Source organism: Glycine soja, chromosome 10, assembly GCF_004193775.1.
Source record: "Glycine soja cultivar W05 chromosome 10, ASM419377v2, whole genome shotgun sequence".
Classification (NCBI taxonomy): domain Eukaryota; kingdom Viridiplantae; phylum Streptophyta; class Magnoliopsida; order Fabales; family Fabaceae; genus Glycine; species Glycine soja.
This window is the reverse complement of record NC_041011.1, coordinates 48289310-48312797: the sequence shown is the minus strand read 5'-3', so window position 1 is coordinate 48312797 and position 23488 is coordinate 48289310. Positions and strand designations below refer to the sequence as shown.

The 23488-nt window shown below is 30.5% G+C and overlaps 3 protein-coding genes across 4 annotated transcripts; 1 reads left to right on the top strand and 2 right to left on the bottom strand.

Annotated features, from left to right (window-relative positions):
• Positions 1-246: 246 nt before the first annotated feature.
• Positions 247-976, bottom strand: LOC114370803 (BAG family molecular chaperone regulator 1-like). The gene is made up of 3 exons (XM_028328193.1): positions 900-976; positions 654-721; positions 247-560 (listed from the first exon to the last, which is right to left on the bottom strand). The coding sequence occupies exons 1-3, from the start codon at positions 974-976 to the stop codon at positions 247-249; spliced, it is 459 nt and encodes a 152-aa protein (XP_028183994.1).
• A 6529-nt stretch (positions 977-7505) lies between these two features.
• On the top strand, positions 7506-10514 carry LOC114369150 (dihydrodipicolinate reductase-like protein CRR1, chloroplastic). Its single transcript, XM_028326337.1, has 10 exons — positions 7506-7693; positions 7787-7909; positions 8000-8074; positions 8146-8211; positions 8494-8589; positions 8803-8919; positions 9517-9609; positions 9736-9834; positions 9930-10016; positions 10116-10514. The coding sequence occupies exons 1-10, from the start codon at positions 7577-7579 to the stop codon at positions 10146-10148; spliced, it is 906 nt and encodes a 301-aa protein (XP_028182138.1). The 5' UTR covers positions 7506-7576; the 3' UTR covers positions 10149-10514.
• A 73-nt stretch (positions 10515-10587) lies between these two features.
• On the bottom strand, positions 10588-14426 carry LOC114369152 (F-box protein PP2-A13-like). Of its 2 annotated transcripts, none has more exons than XM_028326338.1 (3): positions 13733-14426; positions 13500-13633; positions 10588-11304 (listed from the first exon to the last, which is right to left on the bottom strand). In XM_028326338.1, the coding sequence occupies exons 1-3, from the start codon at positions 14072-14074 to the stop codon at positions 10884-10886; spliced, it is 897 nt and encodes a 298-aa protein (XP_028182139.1). In that variant the 5' UTR covers positions 14075-14426; the 3' UTR covers positions 10588-10883. The 2 variants fall into 2 exon arrangements, with proteins under 2 accessions (XP_028182139.1, XP_028182140.1); XM_028326339.1 differs by having other exon boundaries at positions 13515-13633; positions 13733-14425.
• Between the last annotated feature and the right edge of the window lie 9062 nt (positions 14427-23488).

The following is a 23488-nucleotide window of genomic DNA, read 5'->3' as shown; positions in this document are numbered from 1 at the left end:
GACACCAAAATAGAGAACTATTTTATGATATTCATTATCATAGCAAACCCGTTAAATTTATGGTGAAGTAAATAATAAATAAAAAGGGATAAATAAATCTAAATACATAAAAGAATGTATACAACATATAGCACTCCCAGCATAAGACATACCTCAATCACATCCACAAAACTAGGAACACATGGTATGTTATTTAGTCGAAGAATTCCCAATTGAACTTGTGATTAGGATGATCTAAATTATTGGTCACTGAGCTAGATGTGGGTGTGGTGGAAGTGTCCGGAAATAATGGTGGTAAAGATCAAATGTCTCCCATTTTGTGGTAACTACTACTTTTGAAGTAGAATGCCTTAAGGATTTATGTTGTTGTTGCTCCTGATTTGGTGCTAATTTATGATGCCCATTTGACACACTTTGTGGTTGCTCTTGAATTGGTGCCAGCCTTTTCCTATTTGAATGCTTGTGTTGAGGCTTTCTTGGTGCATAATCCTCATTAGTACTAGCCATCGAATTCTTAATTTTTAACATATCCTGAGTTTCAACATACGCTTGAACTCTTTAACCTTCAAAATAAATAACCAACAAAATCAATTTGAGAGAAACCTAAGGCGCTAGTGAAAAACAAGATACACAGGAATATATGTGCAAAAAATTTACCTGCATTTCCCTTTTCATTTTAACATCTTCATCAACCATTATGCTATCCAATTTAAGCAGTTGATTAATCAACAAATCGATCAAATTAAGCACATTCATTTCTGAAACCTTCCCACCTTTACTAAGTATTGATTCAAGAGCAGACACCTAACCAAATCCAATCACTAATCAGTTACCGCCCAACTAAACTACTAAATTATTTATTAAAACAACCCCACCTTAGGAAAAAAAATGGTACCTGCCCAGCAAGCCTATCTACTTCCAAGCTAATTTCTGATATATATTTGGTAGTTCTTTCCATCTTTGCGTTCATCCTCATTTCTAAGTACCTTTTCTCTTGACTAATAGAGTCATCCACAAACATCAACTTGGATTTGTCTTTGACCCCTACGATGTCAAGAAACACCTTAGAATCTCTCTCTTTGTTTTTATAAAACAACTTTTGGTCGTGATGGTGTAATCAAGTTGGCTCAGAAAGTGGTGAGGATTATTCCCCCACTTATATAAAGGTGAGGATTATTCCCCACTTATATAATTTATTTCGACATTGTCTTTATTCGATGCGAGACTTCAACATACTCCATTTTTCTCATGACAACCCAACAATCAGTTTTGTAGGGTTGAGTTAAAGTCCAAACCCATTTTTTGACATGGTATCATCGTCTATCCTAAATGGATTCTTATGTTTGTCACACTCTAGATAGGTAGCATTGAGCGTGAGGGGAGGTGTGATCACACCTAGATAGAGGGATGTGTTGAAAGTTTCACATAGCGAATAGTCATGAGGAAAAAGTCTCACATAGCTGGTAGCTTTGAGAAAAAATTAGGCATGTTAAAGTCTCACATCAAATAAAGATAGTCCCGAGATAAATTATATAAGTGGGGAGCAATTCTCACCTTATAAACTGATTTTGTAGGGTTGAATTAAAGTCTAAACCTATTTTCTGACCATCTTCTTCAAATCCCCTTGAATAATCACAATTTTTTTCCTATAAATTTCCTATAAAGTATGTTATCCCAAATTTTATTTTTCTTGTAATAAGAAAATGAGCATATAAAAGTCGAGAGCGTCAATCTTTGCAGCAGAATATGGATGTATGAGTGGGTGTGAGAGAATTTTTTTCAAGTAATCTGAGACTGACTGAACAAATAAAATAAAAGAAAACACGAAGAAAGGAATGGGTAAAAATTAATGTGAAGTCAAAACTTAGAGAGAAAACAAATTCAGTTATGAGGAATTAATTTTCTCTCTTTGTATCTTGCAATTCTAGAGGATTCGATGACGAATAAAAAAGAGAAAGAAAGAGAATTTTTTATGTAACTTGAGACTGAATAAATGAAACAAAAAGAAAATTTGAAGAGAGAAAATAAATTCAGTTGTGAGGAATTGATTTTCTCTCTCTATCTTGCAGCTCTTGAGGATTTGACAACGAATAAAACAAAAGAAAGAGAATCTTTGGAAGTAATCTAAAACTGAACAAATGAAACAAAAAGAAAATCTCAAGAAAGGAAGGAGTAAAAATTATTGTGAAGTTAAACCCTACGAGATTCAACAAAGAATAAAAAAGAGAAAGAAAGAGAATTTTTTGAAGTAATCTAAGACTGAACAAATGAAACAAAATGAAAATCTGAAGAAAGGAAGGGGTAAAAACCAATGTGAAGTCAAAGCCTAGACAACAAATCTAATTATGAGCAATTGATTTTCCTCTCTGTATCTTATGGTTCTAGAGGATTCGACAACGAATAAAAAAGAAAAAGAAAGACAATTTTTTTTGAGTAATCTAAGTCTCAACAAATGAAACAACGATAAATCGTCATATTTGTCTTTGAATGTCTAATTTGTTAATAAATATATTTCTAAAATACAAAAATATAAAAAATGTGACAAATATATCTGAATGATAATTTTTTTTTTCTCACCGTTAATAAAATAGCTTGTGATAAAGAAAGACAAATTTGTCACTAAAATAATTATCAATGTCATCACACTAATTAGATTGGAGGAAAATATTAGTAAGATATCATGTAAAATATTAGTAAGATATCATTTTTTGACGCAAACGTTAATAATTCTTTTTTAGACAAAAATATCAATATTTTTTTATTGGAGGAGGATGTCATTAATTTGTTTTGGACCTAAATGTCAATACGTTCCGTTGGACCAAAATATTAATAAATTATCATTATTGGATGAAAATATCATTAATTTTTTATTGGACCTAAATATCAGTATGTTTCTATTAGACTAATTTGTTAAATCTGAAATTTTATTTCATTTAAGGGTAAAATATAATTTTAGGATAATTTTTTGTCATTTTTTATCATTACAAGCATAACATTATAATAATCACTTATAAAAATATATCGACAAACATAATTTAAAACAAACATAATAATAACGATAATATTGATTATCAATCATAATTTGTAACTGTAAACATTATACCAGTTTACCAAAATAAACATTGTAATTGTGTATCAATCATTTCAATTTTTTTTAAAATTATAATAATTAGTCACAATCTATTATAAATAAAAAATAAATATATCTTATATTTCATTTCTTCAAATCTTGGTTATTTTATTAATGGTGATGGAAGAAAGTTAACGGTCAGATATATTTGTTGCACTTTTTATACTTTCGAAAACTAAATTTTAAATTTACATTTTCTAAGGACATATTTGTTAGTGAGAAAAAATTGATTATTTATCCTATTCTTATTCCCATAGAGTGTGAAGACAAGAAGTCTAAGAAAATATTATATGACAATATATCTTTATGTTGGCAATTAAACATGGTCACCCTACTAATCATTTTAGTAACAAATGTATCCTTTTTTGTCATGTAATTTATTTTATTAATAGTAACGAACAGAAATTAATGGTCGAATGCATTTATTGTACTTTTTATATTTTCAGGAATTAAATTTTATTTTTTTATCCTTCAATGACTTATTTATCAATGAATTATACATTTAAAGATAAAAGTGACTATTTATCCATAATATATATATATATATATATATAAAGGTGTAAAAATCAACGTGAAGTCTAATTCAATTATGAGGATTTGATTTCTAAAACTAATATGTAATCACTTACTCGGCACATTCGTGCAGATTCCTCAACGTTATGTTTTCCTGTAATAACAGAATTAATGAGCCTCTTGTTCTCATCAAGATATTGCATACGTGTCAATCGCCATAACAGTCAGTTCAAATATGATACAAATTAATTTAAATTTTAAGTTAAAATAAAGAAAATACAGAGTAACGTATGAGACCTAATTTATTGCTTCAAACTTAATATTTATGTGAATTATTATTTTAATTTATAATAAAATAAATTTAAATAAAAGCATAAAAATATGAAATTATTGTGGGATCTGCTAAAATTAAAATAAGAATCCAAATTGGAAAAAAAATAATGAATTCTCCCCCCTCATACTTACTTATGCACCCTCTTTCCCTTTTTCTTTTTAAAAAAAATAACAAAACCAAATGGCGTGTGCTTCGAGGAAGAGGAACCTGGCTTCTGTTCTTCAGAAACTCAACATGCTTGACGCCAGCAAAGCTCCCCAAAATACACACAGTGGAAAAAACCCTAAACATCGATCTAAGCAAGTTTACCCTCTTTCATGCCATCGCATCGGAATATCAAACGATAATAAAAGACAAAGCGCGCTTGGGGATTAACACACCTACTCTACAAATTCAATAAATTAAACCCTCATTTCCATCGTATAAACATATATGATATCAAACGAAGATAAATTAAGAAAATTAAGAGGCAAAAGCTTGGGGAATAAACCCTCATTTCCATCGTACAAACAATCAAACGAAAATACCTAAAATAAAGCTTAGGGATCATTAACACATGCAGCTCTACAAATAAACCCTCGTTTCCATTTTGATCAAACGAAAATAAAAGAGAGTTTCGTTGAAACGGTGAATGGAAATATGAAATGAGGGTTTCGGTGGATGAATTACTAGTTACTAGAGACTAACATGAACATTTACATTACCGGAAAGATAAGCAAAATTTATGCATCTAAGATATTGCACGTGTGATGTGACATGACGACATAAAAAAAAAAAAAAAAGAGCATACCCATTGAACGGTGTTTCTGGGTGGAGGCTGATGCATTTTCACCGAAGCAGCGCTTGTCGAACGTGTTGACAAGAACACACAAGCTAGAACAATTAAGATTTCTTAAATTCGATCAAGACAAATTACTAAAGAGTAGTGTAGTTTCAAACCCGTGCACGTGGTCTGGACTAGGTTATGGAATTTGATTAGTTAACGAACGAAGAATAACTTCAATAACACCATTGTGCGATGGGACACCATCTGTAACTAACTAGCAGAGCGACTCGACGACAGTCTAGCAATGCAACTCGTGCACTGTGGTAAATATTAATTTTAGAAACTGAACCAACTAACCGAATTGGTTCAATTACTTGGTAAAATCACTTGTCTCCAATCTTAATTATTAATATTGGTAAGGTTAAAATATATTTTTTTTCCTGGTAAATATATCAAAGTTTAGTTTTAATTCTTGTCAATTGTTTTGTCTATTTTTCGTCACAGCAAACTTCTATTGTGTCTTTTTTTGGTTTGGAACTAAAATTGAATGATTACGTAGAAAGTGAACACATGTAGTTTCATTTTTTCGTTCTTTTTCTCCATCTTCTTCTCCCACACCTCCAACACCACCTCTGGCACCCAGATCCAACCTCTACGGCGCACACACCACTGGCCAGATCTGCTATCGCCTCCATGTTGCCAAAAATCGCTTCAAGATTTATTGAACACTTTAACCCCGTGTTCTGGTGGAGAAGGGTTTGATTCGTTCATTTTTTTTATTTAGCTGATTGGGTTTTTGAATCTAATTCTTGTATTTTATTTATTTATTTATTTTATGCAAGGGTCACAAATTGTATTCTTGTATTTTTTTTTCTTCAATTTGTGGTGGATTTCAACCACATAAATCATATTTAAATTTTAAAATGAAAAAATATCATATAAATTTGAACATAATCGAATCTATTTCCAAATAAAAAAATTATAAAATTTTATAAGGATAATTTTTTTTCAAAATTAAAATTGAACTTTAATATATTTACAGAAGAAAAAAACATATTTTAACCTATTTTTAAATTACTGTTTCAAAAAAGGATATTCTTAAATTACTTTTTATCTTTTTTTTCTTCTTCTAAAGTTACTCATTTTTACTTTAAATACTTACTAATTTATTTATATTACTAATACAAGGAGCTTCAATTTCCATCTTTATGTTCTTTTTTAATTTTAAAAACTTTTTATGTAACAAAATGATAACATATATAACAAATGTTACATTATTGAAAAACGTTATCAACACATTTTTTTAACAATTTATTGGATCTCACTTCTCTCATTTAAAACTGATTTCTGATTTTGTTGTTAGATAATAATAGAGCATATATTAGATAAAAAAAAAGTGTATTACTAGTACTCATCGTTTTATTTTTTAACAGGATCTAGCATTCCACTTACGTTATTTAACATAATACAGTCTTAAAATTTAAGCTTATTAACTTTTATTTAATTGTTTTAAAAAACTTTTATTTAACATTTCAAATGCCATTTATAATATTCAATTGAACTCAAAAAACTCAAGGCTTGTGGAGCATGAGAAGGTGTACAACATTCTATTTGAGAAGAAAAAGAGGTTTCCGATCTTTAAAGATAGGTTCAACAATATCGACAAAGTTAATGCTTAGAACCTAAGAACGATGTGTTAGATTTTTGTTGATATAAAAGTTTCTTTAAGTTGTGTCATATCGCGGTGGCAAATTCACATTATAAATTTATATTGAAGGGGTGCATTTTAAAAAATTACATATTAATATGTTGAGCGAGTAAATTTTGCCCCTTCCCCTAATTTTTTGTATTTAATCACTTACTACTAATTTTTATCTCTTTCATAATATTAATTAATTATTAATTTTTATTTTTAAATAAATTATTCCCCTAACTTAGGATTCTAAATTCGTCAGAGTGCCTCTGCACCTCCCACCTCCTGCTCGTCGTTAGTGGCTCCCTCTCCCTCTGGCGGCTGCCCAAAACCTTAACAAAGGTCTCAAACTCCATCTTAAACCCAACACTCTTCAATAAGGCATGTGAAGTAATCTTTTGGGGGTGGAATTCTTTTTCCATTTTAAGATTTTTTAATAATTTATTAAAAATTACTTAATGAACTAATTAATTAAATAATTATTCGTTGTTAAATATTAATTCTGTGAGTGTTGGGGGGGGGAAGTAAAGCAACACATGACAACCTATTTTTTTTTTTTTGTTGAATGGAAGGGGGCAAGCCCCAGAACAAAACTAAAAGTTTCGCGGAAAAGCAAAACGACAAAGGAAGTAAAATCAGGGACAGAGTCCAAAACTGTCATATGTCTATCTAAAGGAGTGAACAAAATTAGTTAAATAATCAGCAACCAGATTACCTTCTCTCAAGGTATGAGACCAAGAAAAATAACCACCCTGTTTAACAAAATCACGAATCATAACAACCAAACACAAGACAACCTTAATAATGTGTATTAAATTTACTTATTCTTAATTTGTTAATTACAATTGTTACCAGCTTGAAACAATGATATATTGTTTTCATAGCTATTATTATTAGCTCTTAGTGAAAATATTTATTATTTATATAGAGATTTTCTTAAAAACATTTTGCATAAGCTATTGGTTATATAGAGATACAAAGATATTAATATTTACACACATCAACGTTAATTAACATACATAATCAAACGTGTTACGTTTATTTTTAATGTTACACGGTACACACACACACACCTTATCTATCAAAAGTCAAAACACTCTTATCTTCTTTTGGGCAGAGAGGCTTCACGCTTGAGTAGCCATGGCCTCCTTAAGCTGCCAGGTTCATTCCACCAACTTGTTGAATTCTAAGAATGCCAATAGCAGGAGGAAACGTTTAATTTCTTGCTCAGCACAGCCTACACAAAACAATATTAAGGTATAAGCTGAAATGAAATGCAATACTCTTTAATTCAATGCACAAAATCAAAGTACAAAGTGCTTGCATTGCAACGTACCCTTTGTGGAACAGGTAGTGATTAATGGAGCAACCAAGGAAATAGGAAAGGCAGCAGTAGTGGCAGTGACTAAGGCCAGAGGAATGGAGGTAGCAGGAGCGGTGGATACTTGTCATATCGGGGAAGACATTGGAAAGGTTTTTTTTTGCCTTTGGTGTCATTATCCAAACCAACTTAATTCTTATGTTGTCCTTAATCTATTTTTAGATTGTTTTTAATTCTTTCAGATATGTGGCATGGAAGAGCTCCTTGAAATACCCATCATAAATGACCTTACTATGATTTTGGGCTCCATATCTCAGGTAACAAACTTGGTATTTTTTTCTCTTCTTAATCTGTTTTCTTGAATAACGTTTTGAATGGCAATTTGCAGTCCAAGGCAGCAGGAGTTGTAGTGGATTTCACTGACCCTTCCTCTGTATATGACAACGTGAAACAGGTTTGATTTCTGGCTAGCTAGAAATTCAATTAGAAGGAATGTGGCCTTAGCATATATAAATTATTTATGTTTAGAAAAGTGTGTATCTTTTGTCCATATATTTAGAAATAGATTATTATTTTTAAAGAGATGTTTCTTAGCAAAAGAAAACAACTTTGACTGTAAGCTAGTATAGTTGGACACTAGATTAAAGACTAGCCTCTGAAGTTATAAATGTGACTCTAGACTTTGTATTTTGACATGTGCGAAGTGTTTGTTAATCATCAATTCATTCTTCATTAGGCAACAGCATTTGGCATGAAAAGCATAGTTTACGTGCCCCGAATCAAATTAGACACGGTAGCTGCATTATCTGCATTCTGCGAGAAGGCCAGCATGGTGAGCACTGGGTGAGACAAATAAGAACAATACAATGTTTACTTGACAATATTTCTGTTCTCCTTTCTATTTTATTGTCTGTTTAGTTATTTTCACACTTCATAGTCCATATTTGAATAGAAAATATTGTAATTTTAATTAGTCTAAATTTTAAACTTGCTACTAAGCCATTTTTTTTTCTTTTTGTGGCATATGATTTAACTTTGATGTCAGGGCGTCTTGGTTGCACCAACCCTTTCCATAGGATCAATATTATTGCAACAAGCTGCGATTTCAGCTTCTTTCCATTACAGCAACGTCGAAATTGTGGAATCTAGGGCCAATGCAAATGTAAGATTTTTTTTTTATGTTTATTGTTTTGTCAATGTTTTTGCATCTTCATTTCTATATGTGGGGGAAAAACAACGAGAATGGTTGTTTTATAAAATTTGTTGAAAATAAGGCATTTGAAGACTGTTTTATATATGTTTTTCTTTTAACAATTCTCCCTTGTAAATTTCGCCATATATAATGTGACTACTTCTCTTTCTTTTCACGTTTTTCAATAATGGGTATATGAAATATCATAGATTTCGATTCGTCCTTGTCTATGTATAGATCCACTGCAATTCTGCAAATGTGAATGGTGTGAGACTGATATCCCACCTTCGTGTCAAAATACATTTCACTTCTGTTTAAGATCTATCATATAATATTTAAGGATGCTTGCTCCATGAACCAAATGAATAATAAAAAGGAAATATATGCTTGGTAAAAAGAAAAGTACTATAATGCACCAAGATATATTATATCTGAATGGATTCCCACCTCTCATTTTATCTGCCTTCCCTTTTATCACATAATTAACAGTTAAAAGGGATATTAAGATAACATGGTGAAAATCTAAAAGATGTGAAGTCAATATACTGAATTGGCCTTGGTGAACAGGATCTTCCATCAGCAGATGCAAACCAAATTGCCAACAATCTCTCCAACTTGGGTCAAATCTATAACAGAGAAGACCCTTCAACAGATGTCTTGGTAAGGATGAAAACCCTTTAATAAGCTTATAGTACCAATTCGTACAAAAGCAAATACAATTGTGTTTTAGTTTTATATGCTTAGTGAGTTACATATCTAAATTTTTCCTTTGATTTGTAACACAAGGCAAGGGGTCAAGTCCTAGGAGATGGAATTCGTGTACACAGCATGGTCCTTCCAGGACTTCCTTCTAGTACAACAGTTCACTTCTCTGGTCCAGGAGAGGTATGTCCTCTATGAATTCAACTAATTTGGTTCCATCTTTTTGCTGGGTAAACATTATTTTTTTATTTTTTTTATCATCAAATCAATTGCTGCAGGTGTACTCTATCAAGCATGATATCACAGATGTGAAGTGTCTCATGCCAGGCTTGCTATTAGCCATTAGAAAAGTAGTGCGCCTCAAGGTAGCCACTCACTCATATCAAGTATTCAAGTCTCAGCTATTAGTTTCTTTATATCATTCTGCTTCAATTTTTTTGACTGCCACTTTATCATCCTTGCAGAATTTGGTATATGGCTTGGAGAAGTTCATATGAAAATAGTCCCCCTCTTCAATCTTCTTGTCAAAAACTTTAACTTGGTTGAACTCAAGGGACCTTGCACACCAGTTTGTTGGCAAACATCATGTAGAATGTTTGAAAAGAAGTAACAAAAGAAAAACACATCGTCCCCAAATTGCTTTTTAGCGGCCCAATTATTCAATCATGTTTAGCACCTGAACTGTGATTTGATGATTTTATTTTTTTTAGAATAAATTATTTTGTATATCCAATTAGAATTCAGATCTCATGATGTCTAGACAGTGTACCCAATTTAGTTTTCAAGACATACAACTCTCAAAGTATGTAGTTTAAGGCACAATCTCTTGTTAATTAAAGTTCACAGCTCATCTGACCAAATTACAAATCATACTAAACATCACTCTTAAAAAAATATTAACAAAAGCTAATCTTATCATGGCAATTTATGATTAAATAACGGTCGAAAAAATGTTTATACTATTGATGCATTATAACTAAATTCTTAGAAGTTATATTATAACAAAAACAATAAACTCTCTATAACTGCCCGAGTTAGCATTATTATTTTACATTCGTCATTACTACACGTAATTTGCAAAAGAATACTCAAACCCACCTAAAACCGAGGGCTACTTGAGTACTTTCTACTAATACCGAAATTCTGTTAAAAAAAATAAAACAATGCCTCTTTTTCTTTTTTTATTTTACACAATTGTATAATTATTAAACTGTGTAAACTATAACAATTAGCTAACTTTGTTTGAGTCTTTCTTTGAACTCCGTTGGGCAAATGATGGCACTATCTACGCAGAGGCCACCTTTAGTGTGAGTGCAATCTATTTGGGCCAACGAAAACTTGATATTTATTGGCTCATTGGGCTTTTCGACCACGAAATCTCCAACGTGGTAGTAGACCCACTCCCCAGGCCCACACAAGTAACACTCTGAGAGTGAAAGCTGGCCGTCGGATGTGGAGAGTTGGAATCGGACGGGCTTGATATCCCAGCCATGCACTTGATCAACGTTGCACACGCGCCGGCCCAATCTCTTTGAGGCCTTGCCCAATTGGAGTCTGAAAATTAAGCTGTAACTCCCCACAGGGAATTCAAACTCTAGCTCCCCCACCACTTCAACCCACCACATTTGTTGAAGATATGCAACACTCTGGAACCTGCAGGTACAAAATAATTACCATATGGTAATAAAAAAAAAACATATTTCATTAACCCTTTCCCATTTTCATAATTTCAATTTAATTTCCATGATAATGATGACACAGTAACAAAGGTTTGTATGTGCTATTCTGTCAATAACTTTAATTTCTAATTAGGCATAGTAAGAATTTGTGCATAAATTTGTATAATATATGGAAGTATCTTTTTTTCCTTTATGTATTCTTATATATTTCAATTTTTCTAAAGATCGAAACAAGTATTCCTATGTTCATCACAAAGAATCAAATCAAATTAATTTGTAAAAGGCATGAAATTATGAGTTGGAATCCCTATTTAACGGTTAAAAAGATCACATATTAGATTGCGGATGTTTATAAAGGTATTTTTTATGGGGTCACAACCTAAGCACATAAAAAGGTGATATTTTTTTATCACGGAAAGTTATACCTTTCAACAAACAAATTGAATATATTCCAACAAAAGTAATACAGTAATAACTTTATAAGAATAGCATAATATAATGAGGCGAGGTTCTTATGCCAAGAAAAATGCGCATGATGATAAAAGCACGCATATATCCCTAGTTTTGTAGTATCAATTTGTGAAGGAAAGCAACTACAGGCAATAAATAAATAAATGTCCAAAGAAGCTTTTGTTGCAAGCAATGCAGCCAATGACATAGAATATGACCTTGCTTCTCTGCTTTAGGCATAATAGATATTATTTAACATCACTTGCCCTTAAACAGAAGTCCTTTTCAGCAATACTGGGTTACATTTTTCTTAACGCAGATTGCTTGTACTCTTGTTTCTTTACTTCAATAAGATATTAACGGTTGAGCACGAAAGAATTGTCTGCCAGAATATGGCAATGGCATTGCCCATAAGCTTTTAAAATCAACGCCCACTCTTCAAAAAATTTCAATCTTAAAGGAGGACTTAAAAATAAGGTGAAAGCTTCCGTCGACGAAATTTCTGGAAGATATTATTTGGACAACTAATAATGGAAGTTTTTTTAGTAAAGGTAATTTAATGAGCAGCATGGGTTCCTCAGAAGTTGTTCAACTCGACAAGTATTCTGGTTTCTTATAAATTTTTTATTTTTTTTGGTTAAATGTCTCGAACACGTTTTATATTAAATAATAACTATTTTGAGATAACTTTTCATCAATAATGTAATGATATTTTAATGCATTCAACGTGTTTGGATTTAAATTTTGTGAAATATACGTAGGTCAAATTACACTTTCCCTTTGTTAAATATTAAACAAGTAGATTTTTTTTTTCAGGGATTCTTTTAAAAATAACTTGACACTATTATTGATTATATATATATATCACTTACATTTATTCAACTATTTTTTAAAATCACTATATTTTATACATATTGCTCTTCTCATTTCTTGTTGTATCACAAATTGTTTTTTAAAAAAAAATAAAAATCCAAGCGTTTCAATTAGGATTTTCCCTTAAAGTGATATATTGTTCCACAATGTATTCGTTTTTATTAATAAAAAAGTTTCACCTAAAAAAAATTCTTCGTTTTTTATTTGTTCAAAAACGACCTTTACTACTGATGACATAATGTTTTAATTTTCCTCGGCGGTAAAAATAAAGTCTTATTTATAGTGAGTGTTCTGGTGTTACTTGTAAAGAGAATTTTTTTATGTATATAAGAACACTAAAGTTAAACTTAGAACATAAACTATTCGAGCCCCATTAAGGCGTTAACTCATCTATGATAGGATTTAATATGCCTCCCCATAATTATTTTAACAAGATAGATATCAAGGAAATTTTATATTTTTAATATAATATTATAAATACTTTATTGTTATATATTCTTTATTTTCTTTAATCAAAATCTTCAAGAACTTTTTTTAACCTCCTCTATAAATCATGGTCCCGTCAACAAAAATAAGACACAATATATTTAAACAACATTTCTACGTTAAATTAAACAAGAAAAATATGAAAATAAATACTTTTCAACGAGCTAATAATTTTCTGTAAACACAAGCAAGTCTAGGGAAAGTCAGACAAATTGAAATGGTTCCGGAAGTCAGGACATACGATTTGACCAGAAACATTTCAAAACCTCAATTTTCAATATGTTTCATCATAAAAACAAGATCAAACAGAAGAGAGAGAGTTTCAAATGCCAAGTCAATAGAAACATCGAATTAAAATACCTATTCATCCCTAACCTGGATTCTTCAGTTGGAATATAATTCCAGTATCTTCTATCATCTATTCCTGTAATCTTCAAGGACTTGGATGACATGAACAAACAAACTTGCCCACTACATTTGTCCAACCAAACTTCCTATAACAATCACAAGAATGCAACAAATAAAAAAAAATCATTAAGAATTAAATTAATAACGGATTCAATCCACAGCATAAGATTAATCAATTAACTTACTTTGGTGCCACCGTCAAAACGATTGGGTAGGCAAAGTTTTGCATAAATCTCTTTCTTAGTCATAGTAGCAATATTTTCTTCACCAAGAACTTTATTAGCAAGAAACTTGTAGCTCGGGGGCAACTTCGATTCCCATACAAAATCAGCTGAGGAAGCTCGATGAAAGGCCCTATTCACTCTTGCTAATTTGCAAATATCGGGTGGATCAAGATTCATGAACAAGGAGGAGATGCAACTCTCTGGGATGTCACCAAGACCGGGTCTTGAATCTCTTGATGATGAAGAAATAGACCCTCCTCCTTCTTTTTCAACTTTATTACATGAAGAAACACCAGCCCCCATGACACAAGAGAAATAGATTAATATATATATATAAACTAAGTTTGAAGAAATGGAATAAAGAAAGTTTTGTGATGAAGTGTGTTGTTTAATTGGTTCATAGGTAAAGAAGGAGGAGATAAAGTAGGTGGGTGATAGAAGGAGAAAGTGCTTCTTCCATATATTGAAGGTGTGGTGTGGAATAAGGAGGAAACGGCAGTGGCAAAGGCACCATTTGGTGGTTTTTGGTTTTAAAAGCCAAATGGTGTGCGCGTGTGTGTGCGTGAGCTGGGGAAAAAAAAGGATAAAGTGGAATTCCTTTATGTCCCTTAAATCTTCAACGTTCCAACTAAGAAAGGAATTTCTAATTCAGGGGACGTGGACAGAGTGTGCATGGACATTGTTGGGGACAACTTTATTGTTTTTTTTTATCATCAATGTGGGGATTACGCGCCCATACATTTACTTCCACGTTGAATCTTGATTTTTTAACCATTTTTTTATTTTTTTAATCTTATGTTTTACTACTGTTTATCGAAATATCGCATCATAGCCCTCATCATTTCCCCTTATTCACATGGATACAATTACAAATGAAGTATAATTTTTTTAAAAAAAAATGGCAAATACTCGTGCTTTCATATGCTGATAATATGCATATAATAATTGTCTAATAATCTGATTTATTTTTCTTATATTTCAGTTTTTGAATTTAATTTTCTGTATCCTATCATTCATCACATTTATGATTATTTTTTCTTCTCATCTCTTTACATAATATATGTATCATTTTTTTCTCGGTTAAGATATATACATTTTTTTTAAAAGTAAGTATATTTAAAAAAAATACATATAAAGGAAAAGTTTCTATACCAAAAAATATTTTTTATTAATTTATTTTAAATCAAAAAAATTTAAACATAAATCTTTTTTCATTTCAAAATTAATTTTAACTAAAACTAGTGTTATAAAATTAATTTCATTGATTTACTCACTGAAACATACATAGAATAAATCTTTGGGAGTTTGAAGGTTTACGCCATAGGGTATTAGGAACCCCCACCAATTTAGACTTTGCCGATGACCATATATCCACGATCCAACCCCCTTCTATGCTTGAAGTCCTCAAGGGCATGGATTATTACATATCAATTTGGAAATTATCACTTATCACATAAATGGAATTGTGTTGTGGCACATCTTCCCAAATTCAGGATTTTCACACAATTGAGAAAGCTACGCCATGGATTATTATTGGGTCGAAGAATACACACAAAATTGGGGGTCCTCTAGACTCTAGAATGGGTCACCTAGGAAATGCTTCTCCATCACCTGTCTAAATTCTTTAAAGTCAAATCACGCTTAATTTTAGAAATTAGAAGGCTTGTTAAAAATTTAAAATGTTAATGCATTTAAAACGTATTAGAATTTTCTCTTGTACTCTCAATCTCTTCAAGAATAGTATTATATTTTTCTAATTACTAGTTTCAGAACATCTTTCTTATTCATAACAAAGTATTGTATGAGAATGTTTATTATCTAAAAAGTTCAAAAGGTATTTAATGATTTTAAATAATTAAAATAGTTAATTCATTGAAGAAGAAAAAAACAGTTCCATATACTTCCATTATTTAAAAATGAAAGATTTTACATTGTATTTCATTATTTATACTTTTCACCTTTTTTACTTTTTATTTATTTATATACATCTAAAAATATATCTCGAAATTTAAATATATTTTCTATTTCTAAATCATGTTAAAAGAATTGTATTAAAAATTGAGAAAGAGAGAGAAATACTCTCTGTTCAACATAGCTAATGACTTTCATGGACTATCCCATTCCTGAATTGAGCTAATTATTATTATTATTATTATTATTATTATTATTATTATTATTATTATTCGAGTTGAATTAGCATTTTATATAACAAATATACAATATTTTTCAGATAAAAAATTTGAGCGAGAGGTTCTTTTCTGTGGGTACATGGTGCGTATTTGATTTTAATATGTGGGAGATGGAGCTATCATTGTTTTCAGTGATGATGCTGAAGCTTTTGTTCCATCACTTTGTTGTTAGACATGGACTAACTAATGTTATTATAGTAAACGACTAATGTAATTATACATAAAATAGAATGGCTAAAACATTATTATCAATTAAACAATACAGAATTGAACCAGGGTAGTATGATTAGTAAGAGTTGAAATATAATTTATTAACTGTAAAAAAAAATCACAAATAAATCCTTGCATTACCATGATTAAAGCAACAATTAACTTCTGGTAGTATGCTAAATCATTATTGTATTTTGGTTGCATGGATTATGTGTTCATAAACATTTCTCTAATTACATAGCTACACCTAGCCCAAGAATTATAAAATGCCACGCGCTCCATTAAAGTGGTGTGATAAAGCATGGTGGCGTCTTGTTTGAAGTTTGTTTCCCGGACAGTGACAATTACACAAATCAACATCAACGAATACAAATTAGTGAAAAGTGACCTTGGCGTATTCTACGATTTTATCCAAGACTTTAAAGCTCGATCAAAATTGAGATTTATAAGTTTGTGCTTTGTGATTTTTATTAAATATTACCTCTCTGGCATTTTTATACCAAATTTGCAAAGTTTTTCTTTAACTATTTTTCATTAGACTTCTCTTAGATTATCTATTAGTACTATATTATTAAGTAAAAGAGATTTTTTTTTTTTGAGAATAAACATAAAATATTATGCATAAAGTTACTGGTAAATTTAATTTAATACCATTAAATCATTTTTTTCAGTTCTTATACAATGGCTAAAAGGATCTTATATATATAACATCACAAGGCACAAGTAACAATTTTATTTGTTCTCTCGAGACTCGTAACCGAACGCAACGCACATGGCTATCAGTCTCAGTAATTAATTTTAATAACCACTTTTTCTTTTTCTTTTTTTCCATGTTTGCCATTTAATTAATTTGTCAACTACTTAATCATCAGTGTTCGCATTCAGAGATTTCAGAAGTTATATTGCGGAGAGGAAGAACTTTTTTCCTAGGAAGAGAAAATAATTTCTCCCAGTTCTACTCCTTTCATGCGAGGAGACAACTCTTATACTACTTTAGGTAAAATCTAACATTTAAATTTTATCATTATAATTATTTATTATTAATAAAGTGAAGAATTATCCATATAATTTAAATAAAGTAAATAAATATTAAATTTCTGTATCTTATCTTCTTTTTTACGAAATTTTGGCATAAATTACCGTTCTTTGGTTCTTGTGTATTAAAATAAGAAAACCTAAAAAGAAATCATCTTTTTTTTTGTTCTTATTAAAATTGTGGATCATTTTCAAACCTTGAATACGATACTTGGTTTACTATTTTAATTTATTATTTGTAACGATCTGTATATTTGTCGAGGCCTCATCAATAATAAAGAAATTAATTAATAAAATATATTAAGATATAATAGAAAATTAAAATAAATTTTAATATAATAAAAAAAATATTGAGTACATTTTTTTTTATTTCTATGGTAAAACCTGAGGCTCACACGACACTTAAAATAGAGATCAACTATACTATTCAATTCATTGCTTCGGGAATTTTCTTGAATCTGCTTTTACCATTACCTAACAGGTTCAAGATTTCAAAGCTATCATAGTTAAAGATGTTGAACCTTTTTCATTGGGAAAGTAGAGTTTTGTGCTCTCTGCTCATGATATGACCGAAAGCAAATCAAGGAGGCTTGCATGCACCGACCCAATGAATGTTCTTTTAAAAAATTATTTCACTTTCTCAAACATATGTGGTAGTTCTGACGATACATTTGATTACCTCCAAACCCTCCCAAGAATATATAACAACAACAATAGTGTTAAAGACATTCTCTCCTTAATTTCCAACGCAGCCTAGAAGATTCTTGTCCTCCTTGACCCACAGAAATATTTCTTCTGATCGAGTGTTTAGAGATTTTAAAACCCATTTAAAAATCTTTGATCAAAGATCAAAGATTGAAGCATGATCGATCCACTTCCTCTGTTTTCTAAAATCGAAGCAACTCACAAAAGATTTGGTTTCTTGTCATGTTCACAACATATATTACAAGTTGAAGATAATATCCAATGAATGATGTTAATCGTGATGGTAGCTGGCAAACGGAGAATCACGTGGTCATCCTTTTTATGTCAAATTGGGGAATATTATATAATAAGGCATCAGCACCATGTGTTTTATAAAAAATTCTTATATAAATTTAATAAGATATTTTTATATTGTTATTAGTTGTTATCAATTTATTAAAAATCACATGAAAATTAACGGACAATGTCAATCGTTCATACTTGATTAGTGAACCATCGTCATCCGTTGAATTACAAGAAGGCTGGAGAAAGTCTTGTTTCTTGCCTGATGTTCAACATGCCTTGTTACAATAAGGGGAAAATACAAGGGATATGATGTTTTAAGATCTCATATTAGTTAGGAAAAGATTAATATACAGTATTTTAGATATTTTTTATATTATTCTCTAATTAAAATAAAATATTTTAATAATCCGTCTAATGAAAATCAATATAAAATATTACTGATGATTATTGATGTAAAATTTAATTTAAAGTGAAGAACAATAAAAAAAAAATCTGAAATACTGTACTTAAAATATTAGTAACTAGTAAATATTCCTTTTTGATACTGCTTGTTGGAAAAACATAATCATGTAAGTATAATAACACTATTTATTGGGACGAAGGGAGGTACAAACATATAGATTATTCTCATTTGTTATTTTCATTAAGCTCATTATTTAACTAACGTGAGACTTCAAACTTATACTTACAAATTTCTAATATGTTATAACTTTTTTTTTACTGGTCTAATATGTTATAACTAAAATTCTTTGCATAATAACTTGAACATTTTTTCTTAATAATTAGGCTTAGAGTCAAGTTAAGCCATTACGTTTTTAATTAGATTTATAATAAGTATTTTTTTCTTTTAAAAAGTATAATTTATTCCCATGCACTAAACTGCTTGTTTATAAGGTGAAAGTTCACTTCATGCAACTCCAATGTTATCATACAATTACGTCGTGTGTGATTTAAGTTCAATCTTTAACTACATAAAAAAATGTTAGACTTATAAAAATAACTGTCTAACTTTGGAACTTTTATAATAAATGGACTAGGATTGGTTTACACCGAGTGTAAAAGTGAGAAATGTTATACCTACAGCGAATCTCAGTCGTCATTTAATTTAAATAATCTAAAGATCAAAATTAATTAACTTAAAAAATTAAAAAATGCTAATGAGAACAAGTAACATGAGATTATTTTATCATCTATAATTAAACTAATTCATCAAAATCAAAAAATAATAACATTAGATAATATTTCTTATCATATTTGTCAATCTTATCTTAATCAAAATGAGACTTTGAATTCCTAAAAAAAAGATCTCTGGATATAGTAATATGATATGAAATTGAAAACTAAAAAGAAGAAAAAAACATGCACTCACATATACATATGGTCCTGTGTAAAGAGTGGACACTGGTCGATTCTAATTTCTTACTGGCTTATGAATAATCGTGGATGTTGACCCTTCGACATGTGGTCGTAAATATTTCTTTTTCAATAATCAACAATTCTAAAATTTGACACTGTGGCGGACAACAACATGCAAGTTAATTAACTTTTTTATTTCCTTTGCGATTTTGAATCCTGTTCATACAGCCAATATCTTTCCATTTTTTTAACACCTGCAATTAACACGAGCATTGAACTGAAACATCAACAATGCCCTTAAGTCAAAAGATCCTTTTGTTGCTTTATAGCTGTGGGAAATCTTTAAGATTAATCTTTTTACAAGGTAAAAGAGTTGTGTCCAAGAAAACATATTTTCAACAAACGACAACGCAAATGTAATTTTTCTTCTCGAATGATTACATCTCATTAATGAAATTATGCTGGACCATCTCTAGCTAAGTCCATGGAATTGGCATAAACACGGACCAAACCATAGTGCGTTTAATATGTGGAACCAAATGTGAATGAACTGTTCATGTCATGCTACACCTAGCAGATTGGGAAGGCATAAAACGACATAATTACATATTAGAACTAAACAATGACAATGCCTCATGCGTCAAAACCACAAACCCACCTACTCTATCACATTAATATTGTTCATATCCTAAATCAACCAGTAACTTTCCTGGCGGAGGAGTTTCAAGGTTTGATGGATTTCAACAACTATATCAAGCATTATTGTTTGTTTTAAAGTTTGGATAATTAATCATTATAAAATTAGTTTTAAATTAGAATGTGTCTCTACCAAAAAGTATTAATTTCAACCACATATTCTTTTTATTAAAACTGTGTACAATAAGAGGAATTGATTAAGGTGTAAAACAAGTAGGTCCAATATATCATTGCACATTTGCCATTATTAAGGATATAAATCAGTCTAATCAAATTGAATACTTGACATTTTTTGGTTGCATGAGTACTTGATATATATATTAATTAAGCATACATGTAAAAAAAAAAGGAAATTATATAAGTTTGAACTTGAGTTTAGTTAGGTTAAAAAATTTAAACTGAGGTTGACTTATTAGCTTGTTTATGACTTGATTATTTTTAATTATTTTTTAAAAAATAAAATTTTGTTTATTCATTTAGCATTTAACACTTATGTTCGTGTTAAAAGTAATATCAAATTTATTCGAGTAAAATTGGATTCAGATTTTTTAAAGTAATATGCCTTTATATTTAAAGTGCATGTTGCATTTCATGCATTTAGGGAATATAGATGAGAAAATAAGACGCAAGCAAGAAACACGGCCCTTGTTTTCAGAAAAATAAATGTATATTTCTCTCAAATTCATGTGTGGAAAGAAATATTGTTTTATAAAGGTTGTAGTCTTATAGATCTCTGTTCAAGTAATTGAGAAAAAGCTTTCTATTTATTATCTGTTTAGATGAGAAAGAAGCTATCTTAATTATCCTATTCCAACTAGAGTATAAGGAAATTAAATGGCACGTTAGTAACAAAATCAAATTGTGGTCGTAATCTACGTTGTTTTCAACGTGGGCTACTACACGAGGTTGTTAAATACTGGTTTCGTTTTGACGAACTTGTGCACCAAAAGTTTTCTCATTAAAGGGGGTCATATTGTCACTCACAGCATCATGATTCTGCGATATCTAGGACTCCTAGTATTGTTTGTTAACTTCCCGTTGGCTGATACTCATTGTTTCAAAAAAATCAAAATGAATAGCCAGAAACTGCTTTAAATATGAGTCAAAATATGACAGCAATATCAACGGTTCACATACACTTGGGTTTTTGTTCAATATTAGCTTGAATTAATTGCAAACGACTAAAATGTGTATTGTCGTCATCACTTCAACAAACGAAATAGTATATAAACACTGTAACATTATGATTTATGCATGTTACTAGTCTTCACTCATTTTCTTCTGCTTAATTGACTCACAATAATAACCAAAACATCATCAAAACCTCGATAGTTTGTAATACTAAGAATATACATATACAATTTTCAAAATTGAAAAGCATCTGCTGACAATAAAATTGAGACTTGCATCTTAATGGCATGTGGCTTTTGTGTATGGAATTGCATTTTCTTTTTATTTTTTATGCGTGAAATGCATTTTCTTTAATTAATAGAACAACGGGTAAACACGTTCACATCAAATTCGAATACAACTAAAAAAGCCAAACAAATATAAATCAGCATATATCATTTCGGTCGCTACTGCTTAATTATTAGTTGTTTGGTGCTAATAATTAATTAGTTGTAGTTATCTGAAGTTTGGAATACCTTCTACGAAACACATACTCTTCAGAATTTAAAATGAACATGTATCTCCAATTTGTTTTTGAAAATTGTTCCCGTAACAGCCCATTGTAGCATCTAACAATTCCGCAAAAATCAATATATAACAGAAGCAATATGACGCTCAAAAACCTATAACACATGACTAGCTTTTGAAGTAATATTATTTATTATATCCATATTCCATAAATTGTTGATCTCACTGGGACGCATGATGATTACATTTTATTCTGCCTCCTGGCGAAAAACCTATGATCACTGACTTACTCTTCCATAATTTTCTTTTAACTTAAACTCACTTCAGGAATCTTTAATCCTAAAAATCTCTAGCTATCTTCTACAAGATACCATTCGTATGTATATACGTATATAAAAAAGGTAATAGAGCTGAATTCCCCTGGAGTCCCTTGTAAACTATGGCCGATAACCGTACAAATTTAAAAGTCTACCATATAGAATTCTGTCACTAGGAAAGAGTATTATTGAAACTACACATAATTATCAGTTATCACAGTGACTTGTGGGTCAAGTGGTTCAAGGCCAAGACACAACTTGGTGACCCTTCAGTTAGTACTTAGTAGATTTTAAATTGTACACAAACCCTTGCCCCTGTTATTCTTACACATCGTATCAAAAAACATTTCACGTGTAGCGCTCAGATGGAGATCTAGTTCACATATAAGTTATGTGTGTTTTAATTCTTTGAATTATTTAGATTTATGTTATAAAACTAACTTATAATATAAAGATTATCCTCCATTTATATATATCACTAATCGACTGGATTTCCAACATTAATTACAACAAAACAATCCTCACAAAACAAATATACACAATTATTTGAATCATTACTATTCATTATCACAAGTTAATAAACATATTGTCTATAATTATATGGCTGCGTTTGAAGTATTACCCGCACGAACTACGTGTCTTGGGACATTCATATATAGTTCAAAACGGTAGTGTCTATGACGAAGTAGTAAAAATTTTGAACCACTGGTCAGGCATTGAAAGTTACCTATTATAGAAGGTTAATGACCGGAACTAATAGTTTTACTTTGAAAAACCACGACAAACCCCTTAAATTCAGACGTAGGTGAGCACAATGATAATTGTAATGTGCATAGCATTAAGTTTTTGCTTTGAAAAAGACGTTTAGCGTTTGTCACGTGTTTGTTCATGATGGGTAGTCTTAAACGACTCACAACTCGCTCATTTTAATCAGTCAATGACCATGCATTCCAATAACTAGGAACATGCATTTCAACTTCAGTATTTCAAACACTTCATTATCACTTATCATTCACCATTTCTCTTTGTATTTTTATTTTTAACTGCAAAAATATTTTCTCAAACCAATCTACTCTTTATTTTGCCTGGTCATCATTTTCATAATTCCATTCGCAATGGTATTAGTGATATTTCCAGAATGTCACGAAACATAGTAAAAGAAGAGACACAAGCTTACTAGACAACCAATGTCCAGTATCAAGAAGTATCACCCCAATCTTCGTAGAGCTGAGGGTGTCCTGATAGTTCATTTCACAAAGCAGCAAACACTATTGCAAGCCCAGAGA